The 20,233-nt window shown below is 41.2% G+C and overlaps 1 protein-coding gene across 1 annotated transcript in view; it reads left to right on the top strand.

Moving 5' to 3' along the window:
- The window catches only part of GABBR2 (gamma-aminobutyric acid type B receptor subunit 2), a 305,888-nt gene that overhangs the window by 200,029 nt on the left and 85,626 nt on the right, over nucleotides 1-20,233 (top strand). The window contains exons 12-13 of the mRNA XM_081206236.1: nucleotides 3,740-3,847; nucleotides 9,708-9,830. Of these exons, the coding sequence (XP_081062362.1) occupies nucleotides 3,740-3,847; nucleotides 9,708-9,830 (231 nt within the window). The remainder of the gene's footprint in view (nucleotides 1-3,739; nucleotides 3,848-9,707; nucleotides 9,831-20,233) is intronic.

The following is a 20,233-nucleotide window of genomic DNA, read 5'->3' as shown; positions in this document are numbered from 1 at the left end:
AACCTAAAGTACGAGATTGGCTCCATTATTATCAAATAATGGAGGTTTACAAACAAGATAGAAAAATTGGCTTCCAGGTGGAGAAATCAAAATTAGAAACTGAATTGTTAGAACCCAATACCAAGAATTTGTCAAGAATGTATAATTTGCTGCTGAAATGGAATACACAAGATGAAACAGTTAAATCGGCTATGATTAAGTGGGCACAGGACATTGGTCATAACATTATGTTTGCTGACTGGGAATGGTTGTGGAACACCGGTATAAAATTTACGGCATGTAATGCCTTAAAGGAAAATATTATGAAAATGATCTATAGGTGGTACATGACCCCAGTCAAGCTAGCAAAAAATTATCATTTGCCTGATAATAAGTGTTGGAAGTGTAAAGAAACTGAAGGTACTTTCTATCACCTTTGGTGGAAGTGCCCGAAGATTAAGGCTTTCTGGGAAATGATATATAATGAAATGAAAAAGGTACTTAAATGTATTTTTCCTAAGAAACCAGAGGCCTTTCTCTTGGGCATTGTCGGTCAATTGGTGTCAAAGAAAGATAGAATCTTTTTTATGTATGCCACGACAGCAGCAAGAATACTTATCGCAAAGTATTGGAAGACACAAGATCTACCTACTCTGGAAGAATGGCAGATGAAAGTGATGGACTATATGGACTATATGGACTGAGATGACTGGCAGAATCCGCGACCAGGGGAAGGAGACGGCGGAAGAAGAATGGAAGAAATTTAAAATCTATCTTAAGGACTATTATAAACTTGATGAATGTTAGAATGTCGAGGTTTGGAGAATGAAAGGGTTACAGCGATATAAGATTAGACTGAGGGAAAGATTAAGAAGACATATGCTTGACAGAACTAACTTAGAAGTTGCTGGAAAATTTTGGACATTGGGATGCAGAAAGGGGAGGTATGGGGGAGTCCGAGAAACAAGGTTTATGAAAAAAAAGGTCATGAAACTATACGTGTTTGTATGTCTTTTTATATGTTTGTATTGTTTTAAAAAATTTTGTAAAACCAATAAAAATTTATATTAAAAAAAAATAAAGTTTTATTCTGTTTTTAATGTTCTGTTGAAAGCTGCCCAAAGTGGCTGGGGAAACCCAGCCAGATGGACAGGGTAGAAATCATCATCATCATCATCATCATCATCATTATTATGTGTACACAGTTTGACATTTTGCTGTGTTACTGCAAATGCTTACATCCTCACTATCACCAACTCACCAGTTTGTACAGTGGTGCCCCGCAAGACGAATGCCTCGCAAGACGGAAAACTCGCTAGACGAAAGAGTTTTCCGTTTTGGAGGTGCTTCACAAAACGAATTTCCTATGGGCTTGCTTCGCAAACTCTAGTTGCATCCAGTTAGTCATTCTTAACAACCAGATGTCCCAGATGGGGATGTGCATATCTCACTCAATAAATTGTTTTCTTTCTTCCAATGATATTGTGATCATAACTTAGTATTATTATTAATAAGGAGCTCTGGTACGTGAGATGAAATTGATCTATTGAGGCTGCAGTCTACGTGCACTTACTTGGGAATAAGCCCCAATGAACATAGTAGGCGACTTACTTTTGCAGGGAAACACGTTGGGGGTGGTTTTGCTGTTTGTAAGGTTAAATATTGTTTCTGCCACATGACTTCCTGGCTTCTTTTCTTTCCCCCCACCCTCTTTAGGCACCGACTGTGATGTTTGGAATTCACTTCCAGACACTTTACAATTATTTCAAGAACAAAGAAAGAAGCAGTGTTTTATAACTCCTTAATTTTAATACATATTGTATTTTGCAATTACAATAGCATAGGCCAAATTCAAAGAGGAAAGAAATGTTGGGACTGTAAACGCCTAAGTAAATCATGTAGAAATATATATTTCAGCCAGGTTTAAAATACGTGGGTGCATAATGTTGGCTTTGGTGAAGACACCCCTTTCTCATGATTGAAGAGTTTGTTTTTATTAACCCAGTTAAGAGTGTGCTTATGTCTGACTCTTACTGTTTAATTCTAATATTTGTCTGATGCCTAGTTTTTCTACTTGGAACAATAGAGTTGTCTGTGGTGATCTGCCTTGTGAAAAGTGGAATACAAAAACTGCAGCATAAATGCTAATGATGCAGCGGTTTTTTTGTGTGTTTTTTTAAACTGCATCATCAACATTGCCAGCTGAACACTCTGTCCCACATTCAAAATCTCTAGGACAAAAAAGGATACAATTTTTCATTGCTTTAGATTTCCGTCCTTCCTTTTTCTTCCCCTTCTCTCTCTCTCTCTCTCTCTCTCTCTCTCTCTCTCTCTCTCGTATAATTCTTCTTTACCACCATTTCATTTTATCTTTGTAAAGGCCTGCCATTTACAAATCTCTTTGAAATCAGTTGAGGGAGCGCTCGTATGCACCAAAAGCTGGTGCGAAGTAAGCCGGGTGTAAGTTAAGCCAGCGCACAGTTACACCAGATCCAAAACCCATTCAGCAGTGGGGCTACTACTCCTGGTCTGCCTAAGCCTGGAAGAGGGAAAAGAAGTATTTAAAATAATGTTAGGTTGTCAGGTCACATGACATAGGTGAAGGGGCGCCTAATCTCTGCTCTCTAGTCCTGCCCCACCACATCCCTGGAATGCTCCCTGTTACAGCAAATGTTAACTTTGACTGAGCTGAGCTTGGGTTAGATAACACTGGGTTGTATACATTTCCTACAAAAGACACACAAAACTTTTGATTCCTGAGTATGCTAAAGCTATCCAATATTAAATGGTTGAGTTGGAGTTCCAGGTTGTTCATCCTGGTGGATCTTGCCATAAGACTTCTCCTAAGGGTTTACACTTCTGCTCTTTTCATTTTAGTAGAACATGTTGTTGTTGTTTAGTCGTTTAGTCGTGTCTGACTCTTTGTGACCCCATGGACCAGAGCACGCCAGGCACTCCTGTCTTCCACTGCCTCCCGTAGTTTGGTCAAACTCATGCTGGTAGCTTCGAGAACACTGTCCAACCATCTCGTCCTCTGTCGTCCCCTTCTCCTTGTGCCCTCCATCTTTCCCAACATCAGGGTCTTTTCCAGGGAGTCTTCTCTTCTCATGAGGTGGCCAAAGTATTGGAGTCTCAGCTTCAGGATCTGTCCTTCCAGTGAGCACTCAGGGCTGATTTCCTTCAGAATGGATAGGTTTAATCTTCTTGCAGTCCATGGGACTCTCAAGAGTCTCCTCCAGCACCAGAATTCAAAAGCATCAATTCTTCGGCGATCAGCCTTCTTTATGGCCCAGCTCTCACTTCTGTACATCACTTCTGGGAAAACCATAGCTTTAACTATATGGACCTTTGTTGGCAAGGTGATGTTTCTGCTTTTTTTTTTTTTTAGTAGAACATAGGAACACCCTATCCTTCCTCACTGGATTGCAACCCAACTCCTACTTTAAAAGATACATTTATTTATTACATTTTTATGCTCCCTGCCATGAATATCCATTATTTCCCTCTACGAGTTTGCAATTCTCGTTACACTTGGTTCATAGTTGTTGTTTTTCTGCAGTCGTGAAAGTTTTTAACCTTGTTTGAAAGGAGAGCTGCGGTTTTCCTATTTGGGTACTGTGGGCTTGGTGCTTAAAACCCTAAACCTGATATAAAGGAGTTATTCTTTTTTCCCTTAGTCTAACCCTAATGTATAAAGTTTTGTTAATAAAGTCAGATATGGGGAGGAAAAAAACTGGATTTTTTTATTCATTTGTTTCAGGTCCGGACATGGATACTGACGGTGGGCTACACAACTGCATTTGGTGCAATGTTTGCAAAAACCTGGAGAGTCCATGCAATATTCAAAAATGTAAAAATGAAGAAAAAGGTGAGTCTTTTTTTAAAAAAAAAATATCACATTTTCCTTCTCTCTTCTAGCCTTTTAGCTGATGATAGAAACACTGTACTGAAAACCTAGTAGGTGCTTGCAGGATGTTTACATACTAAGAATTTCTATCATCTCAGACTAATAGCAAGACTGACAGCAAGATTCTGAGACCATACAGATCAAATATTTAATAGAGGGTGGAATATTTACAGAGAATATCTAAAAGAACGTTGTAAAAAGCTAAAATCTTTGGCAGGCCTGGATTGAGCTCTGCATGAAATAAAAGAATTTTACAGAATTAACACAACTGAACAACCTTGGAGAGATAAAGTAAAGTGTGCAGCTAAACAATGTAACTTAGGAATCACAATGGGGGGATTGGAAGTCTTGATGGAATTCGTTATGTGTGAAATTAATAAGAATAAGAATAAGAATAAGAATAAGAATAATTTATTACTTATACCCTGCCCATCTGGCTGGGTTTCCCCAGCCACTCTGGGCAGCTTCCAACAAGAGATTATTTTTTTTGTTGGTTTTATTTATTTTTTGGTAATGAGTGTTGATTTTGGATTGCCTTTTGTTGATTGTGTTGTATTTTTTTGTTCTGTATTTGTTTTGGTTTGTTTTGTTTTTAAAACCAATAAAGCATTAAAAAAAGAATTTCTATCTCTGTGTTGCCTGTTTTCTCACAGGTAACTGTGCTATGAAAGTTCATGGATTAGAAACTGTCATGTTGAGTGGCACTTAGCTTGGGATTATAAGTATGATTTGGGGGTGTTTTGTGATGGTGCTTTGATACTGTTCATCCCCCTAGGTCCTAGTGGAATATTGCAGGAACATTTGTTGTTCTGCTGCAGGTGCCCAGTCCAATGATGCTCCATGAAATTGGGATCAACTTGATATTATCAATATTATTGGTTGAATTCTGATATTTTATCCATATGTGTTCTGCCTTTGGGTTGATATCAATAGTAAGTTCTTAGATGGAGAAGCCAGTTGTGTTATGTGCCACTGTAGTGCAGAGGTAGTTGGTTTGGATGTGATGTGCAATTGTGATAGATTCTGAATTTTAAATAACTTGTTCTGCCAGTATGGGTATAATATATGACTGCTGCTGTGCAGTTTGGTCCTGGGCATGTTGCCATTGTCCTCATTTTATGTAATCTAGCTGTCAGTCTACTCTGGGGCAAATCCTGATCTATGGATTGCCAACAGCCTTTGTCTCTTTTCATTTCACTTGTTGGCACTGCTTTTGTTGTTATGCATGGCACTGAGAAGATTTGGCCCTTAGCCAAAAAAGGAGGCTGTCAGTGTCCTTGCCAGGTCACAGGTTGGGGGACTGTAAATTCCATCTCTGGTGGGTGCTGGTAATGCAATGTGTTGAATTGCTAGAAGCGGCCAAAATTGTGGAAATTATAGAGAAGTGAGCAAGCAGCATTTCCTGGCCTAACATTCACCATATACAAGTGGTTCACATATGTCCAGGATTAAGTGTATATTGTGATGATGACATAGGATGTCCTACCGCAGCAGAGGCATTTTCTGTTTGTTATAATACATTTATTTCTTGTACATTCACATTGCACTGAGATTCCACTATCTAAAGGCTTTATCAGTCCAAGATCTACCAGGTGTTAAATGAAGAGTAGACTGCTAGTAAATTTGAATGCCTGATGTGTTACAAAAAGCTCAAGAAGCACAGCAAGGAGAAACAGTTTCTTGCTGTTGTGTCCTGACAATACATAGATTTGCTGGTTTAGACACAAGAAGGCAGACGTTCACTCAAGTTGGATTTTTTGTGTGCAGTTCCTTGACTTTCTCAAGCAAGAACAAGTTTTGGAGTTTATGTGTGTAGTCTGCGGTTGTCCACCTGATCCCTACCGCCCACTAGTGGGCGTTTCAGAATTCTAGGTGGGCGGTAGGGGGTTCTATGGCACAACCTGAATCCTCCTTCCATCAAGCACTGGTGGGCGGTAAGGAAATTTTACCATCAAGAAAGATGCATTAGTGGGCAGTAGGTATAAAAAGGTTGGCAACCCCTGGTGTAGATCATTCTCCTTATGAAGAAAGAGTACAGTGGTGCCCCGCAAGACGAATGCCTCGCAAGACGGAAAACTCGCTAGACGAAAGAGTTTTCTGTTTTGGAGGTGCTTCGCAAAACGAATTTCCTATGGGCTTGCTTCGCAAGACGACAATGTCTTGCGAGTTCCTGCTGGTTTTTTTCCTCCCCCCCTTTTTCTAAGCCGCTAAGCCGCTTATCAGCTGATCCGATCAGCAGATAAGCCGCTAAAAGCCTCTAATAGCCGCTAAAAGTGCTAATCCACTAATCCTTCAATGGGCTTGCTTCGCAAGACGAAAAAACTGCTAGACGAAGAGAATCACAGAACGGATTCTTTTCGTCTTGCGAGGCACCACTGTACTGTAATGTAAAACTTTATGGTGTGATTGTGTGTGTATCAGCTTCCGAGGTTCCCCTTCTAAGCTTACTCTTCTTTTAGTGTCTCACAGACAGAGCCAATCACCTCAAGTGGGCAGCTAGGTGCCTACATCCTGCTTCTTTCCCCTGGAATCAAGAGGGGAGGGGAGGGAAAGAGATATTCTCTTTAAATCCACTATTCTACTTTCCCTCACCCTAGTCACCGAAGAACATGAGAAGGGCACTCTTGCAATTCAGTGAATCACAGGGGGAAACAATCACAAGGATGGGAACCTGTGGTTTTCCAGATGTTGTTGGATTTCAACCTCTTTATCCTTCCCGGCTGTTGACTATGCTGGCTGGAGCTGATGGGAGATGAGAGTCTTATTACCTTTTGGAGAGCCATAGGTTTGCCTTACCCACTCTATTCCTGTCTTCCTTTAATTCTGAAGTTTTTAAAATGTGAAATTGTAATTGTAAGCTGCCCTAAGCCTTGGGAATGCATGGGATAGAACAGGGATGCCCTACCGGTCGATCACGATCTACTGGTCGATCGCGGGGTGGATCGATCGCCAAAAGAAGCTCAACAACTTTGGTCAATCCAGTGGGTAGACCAGTTTATTTATAGTGGGAGTAGATTTCTGTATCTTGAAAGTTGGATAGTGCCTGGGATAGAAGCATAAACAAAATTGGGATTCACCTGTTCTGTTGCAGGTATCCCCATCAAACCTTGACCTATCTCAAGGCCTTCAAGATTGCTTTTCATAGAAACTACAGTTGCTGTGTGATCCTGGGTGCAGATGGCGTTGTGGTCTAAACCACTGAGCCTCTTGGGCTTGCTGATTGGAAGGTCAGCTGTTTGAATCTGCATAGCTCCTGTTGCTGTGTCCCAGCTTCTGCCAACCTAGCAGTTCAAAAGCACACCAGTGCAAATAGATAAATAGGTACCGCTGCAGTGGGAAGGTAAATGATGTTTTCATGCGCTCTGGCTTCCGTCACAGTCCTCCGTGCACCAGTAGCGGTTTAGTCATGCTGGCCACATGACCCGGAAAGCTGTCTGTGGACAAATGCCAGCTCCCTTGGCCTGTAAAGCAAGATGAATGCCGCACCGCATAGTCGCCTTTGACTGGACTTAACCATCCAGGGGTCCTTTTCCTTTACCATTTTACCTGGGTGCACTCACTGCATATGGACTGGAGGATATAGTGGCTCTGTGCAATAAGACTCCAGAATCAGTTTGCAGGAAGCAATCAATGGCATGAAACTAGGCATGGGGTCTGTAAGCAGCTGCCAGGACCTAGCAAAACAATTGGACTCTGTTCCAGACATCCAATGGATAGCCTGAAAGCTAATCAGATAAATTCACATTACTAGTGGATTGGAACTAACATGGTTCACTCATCTGTATTAATTTGACATTTGGCCTGTGCTGACTGTTGTACTCAGAGGTAACTGCCAGTGGTTTCAGTGGGACTGAATTTAAGATTGCAACCCCAAAAGATGTATTAGCACTATGAAGCCAATCACTTTTATTCTTAAGAATAATATTGGATTTTTCGTAGTTCTTTCTGATCTACTAAATAAATAAATGGGGAAATGGGGTGTTTTGCAGAGGTAGAAATCTTCATGCTAAATAAAATGAGCACCACCAAGTGCACTATTAAGAGACCATCTGCTGAAAATGAACCAACATATGGCGATTTGCATTTCAATTTTTTCTAGCATTGTAGCTTACTTCAAAATAAGAAAAAAATAGAAACCTGCTTAAAATTATAATGAGGGAATTAGTAGTATATTAGCTGAATTTTCATAGCAAATCTGCCCTGTGGTGTATTGGGTTTGATATTATACAGCTTAGTTAGTGAAATTTGTATTTTAGTTAAAGGAGCAATGAGCAGGATAAAGTTTCTTTATTTTATGTCATAATCTGTTTATAGAGGTTGTCAACATGTGAACAAGAAGGATAAAATGGGTTGGAGCCAGATTGACGCTGGATCCACACCTACCAGGGAGTAAGTCCCATTGAAGAGAAGCAGAATTTGTTCGCCGTTGTAGCCCTGATTCATAAAAAGCAGCCCTTTGATCACCAATTTGCTGGCAAGAATGTAAGAGGCCAATTAAGTAGGCTCTACTGCGGCAGTGCTAAGCAAAGGGTGAAACAGTGCCACAATGTAAGGGCGGCACACAGGTGGAAATTATTCCATGGGAAATTAAACAGAGATAAACAGCACACTTCTTATGTGAAAATATTTCATTGGATACAGGTCCAGACTGTTAGCTGCATGTGGGTGGCGTTGAAACCAATAGGGCAAGTTAGTCATGACCTCATCCTATTTATTCCAATATGAACAAAGTACAACTAACTTAAACCAAATTCTAAACAGGCTTATTTAGGAGCATGACATTTTCTTCTTTGCTCCTTCAGCTAAAGTTCAGGTTCATTCTCTGGACCTCTCCTGCCTTGATTACAGCAACCTTCTTTTGTCTTCCCTTTGTTGCCTCACCTTAATATAAGAATGGGGAGCCAGTGGCCCTCCAGATGTTGTTGGATGCCAACTCCCATCAGCTCCAACCAGCATAGCCATTGGTCAGGGATGATGGGAGCTGTAGTCCAGCAATATCTGGAGAGCCACCAGATGCAATAGGTTGATGAAGCTGGGCATTTGCTGGGGCCAGACACAGGCAAAGGACCCATCCTGCCACAAGAAATCATTTTCTGCTTTGTGCATAGGACATCAAGAAATGACTCTATGTCAGTCAGACCTTCCTGGCATATTGTACAAAGCAAGTCCTTGACCCTTGACAGTTGTTGGAGTGTCATAAAAGACCCTTAGGAGATGGGCTGAATAATGCCTCACATTGTATGAAGCACCCAGCACAAGGGAGGGAGCATCTCTGCCCCCTCCCCAAGCCCTCTCAAAGGGAAGGAAAGCATTCCCTTATGTTGCTTCTGAAAAACTGACATGCTGTTTCAGTGTTTAGAGATGGGACTGGATGATGCCACTATATATTTTCTGCCTTTCACTTTTTGGATTCAAAAAGTTGAATTGAGTCCATAACTATACCTTCTGCTGGAAGCTGTAACGAATGTATTTCTGAGTTCCCTTAACTTGAACATGAAAAGCATTGGTGTGTGCATGTGTCTGTGAATGCAGAATATATATATATATATAATTCTGAGTATTGTTGTCTGTTCCACTATCTTCATTCTGCATGATTTAGATGTTTGCGCTCTTCAGACAGCACTGGCAAGCAGGAAATGTAGCTTGCAAGATGACCTTTTCTTGTATTCCGGTATCACAAAGACCTTTTTTGTGTGCATAATTAAAAAGCCTTGTTAGCACTGTTACATACCTTTTATTTATGGCACTTAAGAAAGGCGCCACAGGAATCTCAGACTTATATGGGAATGCCCTCCTATGCTCTCTGCTTTTTTCTCCCCAGATCATTAAGGACCAAAAGCTTCTGGTAATAGTTGGGGGAATGCTGCTGATAGATCTTTGCATCTTGATTTGCTGGCAAGTAGTTGATCCCTTGAGGAGGACGGTGGAAAATTACAACATGGAGGTATGTCATCACAACTTCTACCATTTTCACATTTGATGTTGCAATGCAAGACAATGGATGAAAATATATTGAAAGAGGTCAGACATGGATTTTTCGAGTGGACTGGGAAGGAAAAAAATAATAATTCATGACAGAAGAAAATTGCATCTGCACTCTAAATACAGTCCTGCATCTCTGCCATGCTTAAGAGGTTTTAGATGCAGTAATGTTGTAAACACAGGGGAGTTCTCTGCTAAGAGTCTATAAGAGACGGTGTTGCAATAAATAATAGATTTTCAGACTCCATTAGGAGAATTCATGGGGAACTAATGCAAGCTAGACATAAAATGAAGACTTAAAATAAAGTCATCTGCTTAAAAAAAAATCCCTATATGAAGAACTAAGCTTCCATTGCTATTGTGGATCTTTGGGTATTGTAATTGCAATATCCATTATTTGACTTGGCCTAGTTCACTTATGTATAATGTCTGGTCCTCTAATGTCATCTCCTGCAAAAGGTCACCCTGGAAATATAAAGGTCAAGGATGGCAGGCCTGGTAGCATGCTACTTGACTCGTCAGACTTTCTGGTTATATGTGATATATTCTCTGGAAGAAAAGTCTTCAGAAAGTAGAAGGTTTTGAAGGCAGGAGAAATGGAAACCTTTAGTGAAAGGGGTTCTCTGTGTACAGTTGCATCAGTATGTTGAAAAAAATTAATCTAAAATGGTTTTTCTGTTACAGTGTTTGCTTACAAGTGAGCAAAAATAGTTTTTGCATCAACATAAGGGTTACCTTTTCTAACTTCGCTGCTTCCTATCTTCTACTATATCACAACTCTTATCACATGGTAGCGAAAGTAGCAGGGTTCTGGTGCGGCAGCATTTACTAAGGTTTGAAATGTGACCGTGTAGGTTTGGAGAGTCTCTGGTAGTTGTGGGAGATTGTGACTATTTTGATGCATGTAAGAGGCCACTCATTTCTTAGGAGCAGTTCCCTGTTTATGAAATGCCTTCCCTGGTGAAGCTTCTCTCACTAGCTCTAGCTCTAGCTCATGCTCTCGCTCTCATTATTAACATTCAGAAGGAATTTTAAAACATTCTTGTTCACCCATGCATTTTATGGCTGAAATATAGTGTTCCTGGTGACCTTGAAATTAGTGGCTGTGAAGATATGAAACTGTTTTCAGGTGTTTTTACTTTGTATTGTTTTGTTGCTTGCCACCCCGGGCTTGTTTGGGAGGAAAGGTAGGATAGACATAAATAAATGAACATTCTCTGAGAATCTGCAGCAGAGGTAACCAACATAGTGCTGTCTCTGGCCATTGGTCATGCTGGTCAGAGCTGGAGAGAGCTGGAATCTCAACAAAATCTGGAGGGCACCATGTTGCCTATCCCTGATCTATGCAGTGTTCTCTGAATGACAACTTATATTGCCGATATAGAATCTGAGTGAGAGATGAGCAAGAGACCACTCCAAATATTTTTCTAGGATTGAGGAAGTAGCCAGACACTTGTTTTGAAATGTGCTTGCTTAACTGTACTTCATACTGTTGACAACAATCGCGCTGCTATATTTCTAAACCGGAGATAGTTAACTTCTGTGTTCTTCTGGATCACTTTGCCAAAGATGGGCAGTACAATAAATAGTACAATAAAGTTGACATCTGCTAGCAGTAAGGATGGCAAATTCATGGAAGATGTGTACTCAGCCAAGGATTTTTTTTTTTCATCTGGAACTCGCCAGAATCAGTTCTGGCACCTCTCAGGTGGGTGCCATTACCATTCTAAGAGAATGAGGGAGTTGTTCATGATGAGTTTGGGAACCTCATTGTCTCCTAAAACTTGATCCCCCCCTTTCCTTATGAATGGATGTGTTGCAGTGATTTGTGCAAGACCACTTACTGTATTACTGGCAGAATGGTATTGTGGGATTTCTGTTCTCACTGGAGAGATAGCCTTTAAGGGAACTTCTTTGAATCCATAACTGTTTCATACATGCAGTCAATAAAGGTTTCTGTATAATAGTGCAATGATTTCAACCTACATTAGTCACTTCGAAATCTGGTACTTTAATATATTAAAGTAGGCCTTACCTCACCTGAATATTGAATCTCCTTAGACTGGCAGAACTCCTTTATCCCATCTGACTTTATAGCCGGATGAGGTAGCCTTCTAATACAGGGGTCAGCAAAAATTATCCACAGGGGGCCGGTCCACTGTCCCTCAGACCTTGGGGGGGGCGGACTATATTTTGGAGGGGGAAACCCCCCCATGACTCTCCCCTCCCTTCTCCACAGCACTGAATGAGCCCTGGTGGCTGCTTACCTGTGCCTTGCGAGTGGCAGGGGCTGGCGGTGGCAGCAATGGAGGGATGATGAGCGGCGCAAAAGGGCTGGCTCCGAAGAGAGGCTGCTTAAAATGGTGCTCAGCCAACTGAGGCTCAACAAAGCCCAGCCCCCTTCCTCCTCTAGGCAGGACGGGGAGAAGCCAGGGGGAGGGAGGGAGGAGGTGTCACCGTGGTGTGTGTGAGGGAGGGGGGATGGCGCAGCCCGAACGATCAGAATCCCCATGCCGATCCACACACCGATTTCCAGACCGTCTGCGGTCCAGATCCAGAAGGCAATTGGGCCGGATCCGCGCGCCCCCCCCCCCCGCTCCTTAGTTTGCTGTCCCATGTTCTAATGCATATCTGTCTGACAGCCAGCCTTGCAGGCTGTCAGTTCAATTCATGGCATGCCCCTGTTCAAACAGGCTCCTGCCACACACACATATATGCCAATGCCTGTCTTTGCCTCATTAGACTTCTTTTGTTCATGGCAGCTGTTTCTGCTGCTTGAGTAGGATCCTTCATCCATCCTTGCATCTTGAATTCTACTGGCCTGTAGAACTTTTGGCACATCAAGCCCACACAGTACCTCACCACCAATGAATAGTGGCCTGCTGTGGGTTCGAAAGCCCTCTTGTTTTTGCAATCCCAGGCAGGCAGCTAACACAAGCAGCTTTAGCAAGCATCCAGTATGATGAAGGGTCCCAAGTTGTGCACATAGTTCTCCCCATAGGTAGGGGGGAACATCATTTATTTAAAGGTAAAAGTAAAGGGACCCCTGACCATTAGGTCCAGTCATGACCAACTCTGGGGTTGCGGCGCTCATCTCGCTTTATTGGCTGAGGGAGCTGGCATACAGCTTCCGGGTCATGTGGCCAGCGTGACTAAGCTGCTTCTGGCGAACCAGAGCAGTGCACGGAAACACCATTTACCTTCCCGCCGGAGCAGTACCTATTTATCTACTTGCACTTTGACGTGCTTTTGAACTGCTAGGTTGGTAGGAGCAGGGACCGAGCAATGGGAGCTCACCCTGCCACGGGGATTTGAACCGCCGACCTTCTGATCAGCAAGTCCTAGGCTCTGTGGTTTAACCCACAGCACCAACCCGTGTCCCATTTAGTTGTTATTTATTTTTTTAAATCATTTATATTCTTCCTTTTCGCCTGACAAAATTACCTAAGCCAGTTTACAAGGTAAAAATAAATGAACTTCAGTCAGCTGAACCCAATAAAATCTGAGTCGAAACAAAGCAGGAGAGTATGTTGCATTGTATGTCTAGAGGACCAAAGTCTCGCTGGAAGGAAAGGTCTTCAAATGATGACAAAGAAACGCCAGAGAGTGGCCAAATGTATCCTCCTGGAAAGGAAGTTCAAACAGAGTTGGCAAAGCTACAGAGAAGGAGACTCTTAATGTTCTCACTAGCTATATTTTGGACAGTCAAGGGACACAAAGGGAATGAACAGACAATGAACAGATTTTAAATGTTTAAAACAGGCATAGGGAACCTCTGCCCCCTGGGCCAAATTAGGCCTAACAGTGGCTCCTAGTTTGACACTGAGGCCAAGCCATTCCCACCTGCCCCACACCTGAAGTCATATATGATGTCATGGGTGGGGCAAGTAAGGGCACAACTGCAAGGGAATAAACAGGAGTCTGAAGATGGCCTCCCAGTTGTCCCTTGGCAAGTGGGACTTTTATTCAGTATCTTTTAAATATGGTGCCAATCCAAGTTTCACTGAGGTTGGTTGCACTTTAAAAATTTATTTTACCACCACTGTCTGGTACATATTCATAAAACTGTCAATGTTTGCGTATTATTTTCACTAGATTGCAAGGTGAAGCATTAATCATTAGCAACTCAAGATAAATTAAAAACACAAACAAAACGATTCAAAGATATGGGCAATTAATCAGCTCAAGGCAGTGGCTGTAATACTCCCCTGAAGAATTCCTAGTGAGAATTATCACCTGTGTTAACAATAAAAGGGCCATCTTTCCATGTGTGTTTTTAGTGAATTTAGTTCACTTTTGTTCTGGAATTATTATTTTTTTTAGTAAGAGTTCCTGGCCATTTCCTTCTCTTATCATTTAAGGCAGGAAAAAACAGAATGACAGGAACTACATCTGTTGCTGACCCATAGTCGCCAGCTGCTTCTGTTGATTTTGACTCAGTTACAGAACTGGGTTGTGAATGATTTACTAATCTTCCCCAGTCACTTGAGGGAAAGGACCTTCTCCTCCAGTGTCTCTGTGCTATTAGTTTCCAGTTTAATCCCCCTCTTTCGTTGCAAAACGTTGTGACGTGAACTTGGGACATAAATCAAGAGGATTAGAGGGATGTGGAAGTCTGCACCGTCACTCAAAACATACTGATAATGCTGATAATCACATATCATTAGCCCAAATAGATATTTGCTGTGATATGCGGATTCTGCACACACAGGACTGTGTAAAGTTTGACATCCAGCTCTACAGTTCTGTGATTCCGTGTTATGACAAGCGAGGAGAGAAAATGACGGGTACCCCCAAAAGTAACGTGCCCCCCACCACTTTAAGACTACAGCAGCATCCCCTGCTACTGACCCTGATATAAATATGGTAGTACAGTGGTACCTCGGGTTACATACGCTTCAGGTTACATACACTTCAGGTTACAGACTCCGCTAACCCAGAAATATTACCTCGGGTTAAGAACTTTGCTTCAGGATGAGAACAGAAATCGTGCTCCGGTGGTGCGGCAGAAGCAGGAGGCCCCATTAGCTAAAGTGGTGCTTAAGGTTAAGAACAGTTTCAGGTTAAGAACGGACCTCCGGATGAAGTACTTAACTCGAGGTACCACTGTACTGTGTGTGTGGAATTTGCTACCCAGAGTCACCCATTTGGCACTGACCGGTGTTGTTCCTTTTCTTTCATTTAGTGGTTTTTAATTTTATCTCTGGCATATTGGATTTTATTGTTTGCTGTAATTTGTTTGCTGACTTGAAGGTTTTATGGCATGGGGGGGTAGTATATAAATCTCCTAAAAATAAATGAATACATAAATAACAAAAGAAACTATCTTTTGTGCAGACTCTTATCCATGCCACTTCTCGAAGTGAGAAAAACAATGTTTAAAATCCTTGCCATATGTGCGCACCCCACCCCCACAAATAGACACAACAGTGTACATCCACTCACAATATATTCTGCAGGTAAGCATTGCACAGACTTGGAGTTGTGAAAGCAAGTAAGGAAATTTAAAATTCACGTAGCATTGAGCTGTGGGGTTTACCCAGTTTTAACTACTTGGTGATATCACTGTGAGTAAGTCAAGTAACGGGGAGCAAATATTTGCCTATTCATTTGATAGAAGTGAATAGGCAAATATTTTTGCATCTGTCTAAAAACAAAAGAGGTATTTTTCAGTGCTAATGAAAGTGCACACAATTTAAAAAACAAAACCATTTCTTCACAGCTGTATGTAGTGTTAAAACATTGGGGAATGTTATTTACCATTAACCAAACTCTCTTTTTAATGTAGTTTTTTAGATCCATTTATAGGTCCTACTGCTTTCTGCCAACAGAAAATGCATTTAAAATTCCAGAATTACTCTTTTCTTTAGTCTTTCCTGCACTTATTACCTGCCTCCCAGCTGCTGTTTTATCCACCTCTTTCCAGTGTTTCTCTTTTCACCTTGCTTTGCTTTGACAGCACACATATTTGTGTATCTGTTTGTGTTCCTGCAACTGTCTTCTGCACAAGATGTCTCTCTTGGAAAATAAGCGCATATGCTATTAGCATACCTTGGTTTCTTTCAACCCTTCCTTGGTATAAATAAATAAGCTCTGCCTGGATAGCTTGTCTGTAGGAGTTAGCAAGCTGGTCCCCAGACAATGATCTCAAGACTTAGGATGCAGCAACCTTTTTTCTAAAGTTGAGCAGGTCTGAATCTGGTCAGTGCCTGGTTGGAAGAACAACTGTTAATGCTATTCCTTGTCTTCAGTTCCACAGTGGATGATAGATGGGATATGAACAAATAATAGCAGCACTCGTTAAAAATGATTACTCTGCATCCTACAGCCAGGTGTACACAATTATGGACAAAGCCACGCAACTAGATGCAGGGCTTTGTAGCGCAATGCTATTATAAGGAAAGGCTACAACATTTGGTGCGTCTTAGGAAAAAAATGTGAGTAGGATGGCTGTAAAGGAGTCATGGATGATAATAATATGAATAGCAATTAGCCATAATCAGCGGTGCTGCTAGGTAAATTTAGATCCCGGACTTAATGTTCTTATGGGAGACTTCATTTCGATGGTCATGTGTATTACTTCCATTCTGAAGCACACAATTAACCTTTCCCCACAGCTCCAATCCATGCTTTGCAACTGCTTCTCATTTCTTATTAAGAAGAAAGGATGTTGCAGTGACCAGAATTGGCCCCAGCATGCCCATGCCAGGCTAGATGTTGACAGTGGGCTTGTTTGTTATTGACTACATTCTCTCTTCTTCTTTTGTAACGTAATTTTTATTGATTTTTTCTGTATTTCATCTTAGTTCCATACACATATTCACAACTTATATTATTTGCTCAAAATGAGCTTTGACTTCCTTCCGTCTCTCTTTCTGACATCCCTATGACATTTAACATATCTATTGCATTCTCATGATCACTTCTTTATCATATATTAACCTTAAGAAATCACATTCTTATTTATAAATCAGCATCATAATTCCTCTTTACAAAACATATCACATTAATGCTACAAACATTTTCATATAAATGCAATTTTCTTGAGAGCCAGCGTGGTGTAGTGGTTAAGAGCGGTAGTCTCGTAATCTGGGGAACCGGGTTCGCGTCTCCGCTCCTCCACATGCAGCTGCTGGGTGACCTTGGGCCAGTCACACTTCTTTGAAGTCTCTCAGCCCCACTCACCTCACAGAGTGTTTGTTGTGGGGGAGGAAGGGAAAGGAGAATGTTAGCTGCTTTGAGACTCCTGAAGGGGAGTGAAAGGCGGGATATCAAATCCAAATCCAATTTTCTTTCAAATAATAAATAAATTTGCTCCAGTCCTTTTGGTATTTTTCTTCGGGTCGGTTCCTAATTCTCCCCGTCAGCTTCGCCAACTCCACAAATTCTACCATCTTAGTTCTCCAATCTTCCAATGTAGGGAGTTCTTGCTGTTTCCACCTTTGAGCCAGGAGAATTCTCGCTGCCATTGTGGCATACATAAATAAATTTACATCTTTTTTATGAATTTCTTCATTAATTATCCCTAATAAGAATGCCTCTGGTTTTTTGTCAAAATTATATTTTAGTATCTTTTTTAATTCATTGTAAATAATATAAAAAAAACCTTAACTTTAGCACAGGTCCACCACATGTGTAGGAAGTTCCCTTCCTTTGCCCTATATCCCTTCCTTTGCCCTACATTTCCAACATAGTTTATCCTGGCACCTGTACATTTTTGCAAGCTTGACTACATTCTCTGCTGATCTCTAGGTAGACTTTCAGGAATCTCTTTGGCTCTTTGGCTCTGAACCTTGGCCTCAAAGTCCAACTGCAGCTGTGCTATTGGCAGTGTTTCTCAAAATCATCCTTTAAGGGTCACTGATTTTTCCAAGGGTACATACGATTACTAGACCCTGCACATTAATCAAAATAGAGACACAGATCTTCTCTGGCTTACAAGCAGCCTCCACATGCAATGGAAAGGAAGGGCAATGGAGAGAAAAAGTAGAGGAGTCTTAACATTGTGGAGAAATGAGGCACACAAGTCCAATTCAGGCCAGATCAGATACTCTCTTACTGATATTTGCTGAGGAAGCGGTTACGCTTGTTCTCGTGAGTGTGCTACCCATATGTGAAAAGGTACAATATCATTTAAAACGTCTTCTTTTTTCACAACTTGCATGTTGTTGTTTTAAATGGTACAAGGGGACTTGGTGGAAACATTGGAGAAAAAGATATTGTAATTAATAGTGAAAGGTTGATGTTCTAAGTTATTCCCCCTCTCAGTCCTTTGAAGTATTCCTGGTTTAGCTACACAGATTTTAAGGTCAGGAGGAGCCATTGAAATAATCTGTTCTGATGTGTTGCATAACATTCACAAATTTAATTTCCTTTAGTTATTACTGTATCAAGCCCATTTAATCATACTCTCTAAAATATATCTTTTTAAAGGCCATTTATTCGGGATGATCTGGGCTGCTTGGCTAGCTGCAGCCATTCACACAACTTGAGAGATCTGAAGTATACTGGGATCTATTAGGTGGCGGGGTGGGGGGGGAGGAGGAATCTTTTGACAGTTCAGCTCCTTAAAATAAGTTTCCAATGGATTCAGTTTGACAATTTCCGCATGCTTCCTAAAGCATGCTTAGAATTTTGGCCTGAAAACTAAAATAGATGAGAGGAGGCCTCATGTGATAGCTCTGGTGATGAGTTGTACCATTTCAGACTGTAGTGGGGGCGGGGAACAAATGTTTGAATGCTCCCTATATAAAATACTTCCTTCTCATATAAAATTAGCCTGTCAGGGAGAAGGTTCTAGGTCATTGCACTCTGCTGCTTTGCAGTTGCAGAAGATAAATCATCAGACATTTGTGTTTCTATATTTGCTAATTTAAGTGTCCTAGTTACTTTTTCGCTGCTGATGCTGATACTTTAAAATATTCCTTCTTATTTTCTGTAAACTATCCCATTTCTCCTTCAGTTAATTTTTGCCTTTCAATTTCAAATGCAGATTGGTTGTGAGCCTCTGCTCTTTTTCATCCGTGGAAGCCACCCATTTTCATAACTGAACAGATATTGAAAGATATTTGTAAAACAAGCCCCTATTCATAATTGCTATAAAATGGTGACTTTTTGTACTGCCTAGCAAATAACTTACTGATCTGTCAGTGATTCTATACACCTTATGGCTATATATCCCCTCCCAATCAATGTAGCAACATTGGAAGATGAGTCTCTTTGAAGCACGAAGCCAATGAATTAATGTGACCATATGATCAAAAGCATTGCCAGATTTCACTTGCAATAATGCATTTTTAGGGATCTAAATGAGACATGAAATAATTACCCTGTGTAAGAGGCACGCATTGTTTTAGAAAATGGCCGTTTATAATTTTAGATACTCCCAAGGATATTTTTATTAAGGGCTACACGAGACCTCGTTTATGAATTATAGATAGCTGTTTTAGGAATAGTTCATTCTGCTTCTCAATTTGTATTGCTCATCCCCACCAGAGTCCCAATTAGCTGTTCTTCAGGGGGAGCAAACATTGCCGTCATCCACTTTCGCCCTTGGCTGTTTTGCTCCAATTTATGCCTCTCATACCAAGTTAATCAATGTACAGCTGGATGCAGCCATCTGAACTTTGCAAGTCTCTTCCAGGACTTGAAGTTTTCTTATTCATCTAGCCCACGGGTTGACCTAGTCCAGCACTGTCTACTTTTAACTGGCAATGGTTCACCAAAGTCCTAGGCAAAATATTTCTCAAGCCTGCTGAGATCCCTTTTTAATTGGCGGTGTCAAGGATGAAACATGGTGCTTTCTGCATGTAAAGCATTCATTTGATCATGGAGCTATGAGCCTCCTCATCAGTCTTGCCTCGTTTGCCTGATAACGCCAGATAAGAGGTTGAACATATTCAACAATGTACGCTGCCTCCACCTGAGGGGTGACTGGCTGGTATGAAGGACAGGGCATTCCTGTAGTACCACCCAGAATATAGAACAATTTGCTATAGGAAATTCAGCCAGCTCCCTCTTTAGGTGCTAAATGAAAACTTCTTGGTTTAGACATGCTCCAGCAAATCTGAGTAAATGTGTACACACACCTCACCAAATCTACAACTTCATTGGCACAAGACAACTGGCTTGGAACTCTGCAACACCTACTTTAAATACCTGAGAGTTAATATACAAGAATCTATCTAAACTTAGAAAAAAATGAACTCCCTTGATAAAAGATTTAACAGCTAAGCTCAAAAATTGGTCAAAGCAAACATTCTCACGGATGGGCAGAGCTTCTGTAACAAAAATGATTCCATTATCACACCTTCTTTACTTATTCTGAGTCTTACCAATAGGCATACCCATCTCTCATGTTAATAA

The sequence above is a fragment of the Podarcis bocagei genome (genome assembly GCF_964188305.1).
Source record: "Podarcis bocagei genome assembly, chromosome: 8".
NCBI lineage: Eukaryota > Metazoa > Chordata > Lepidosauria > Squamata > Lacertidae > Podarcis > Podarcis bocagei.
The sequence above is the reverse complement of the archived record's forward strand: the minus strand, read 5'-3'. Positions and strand labels throughout refer to the sequence as shown.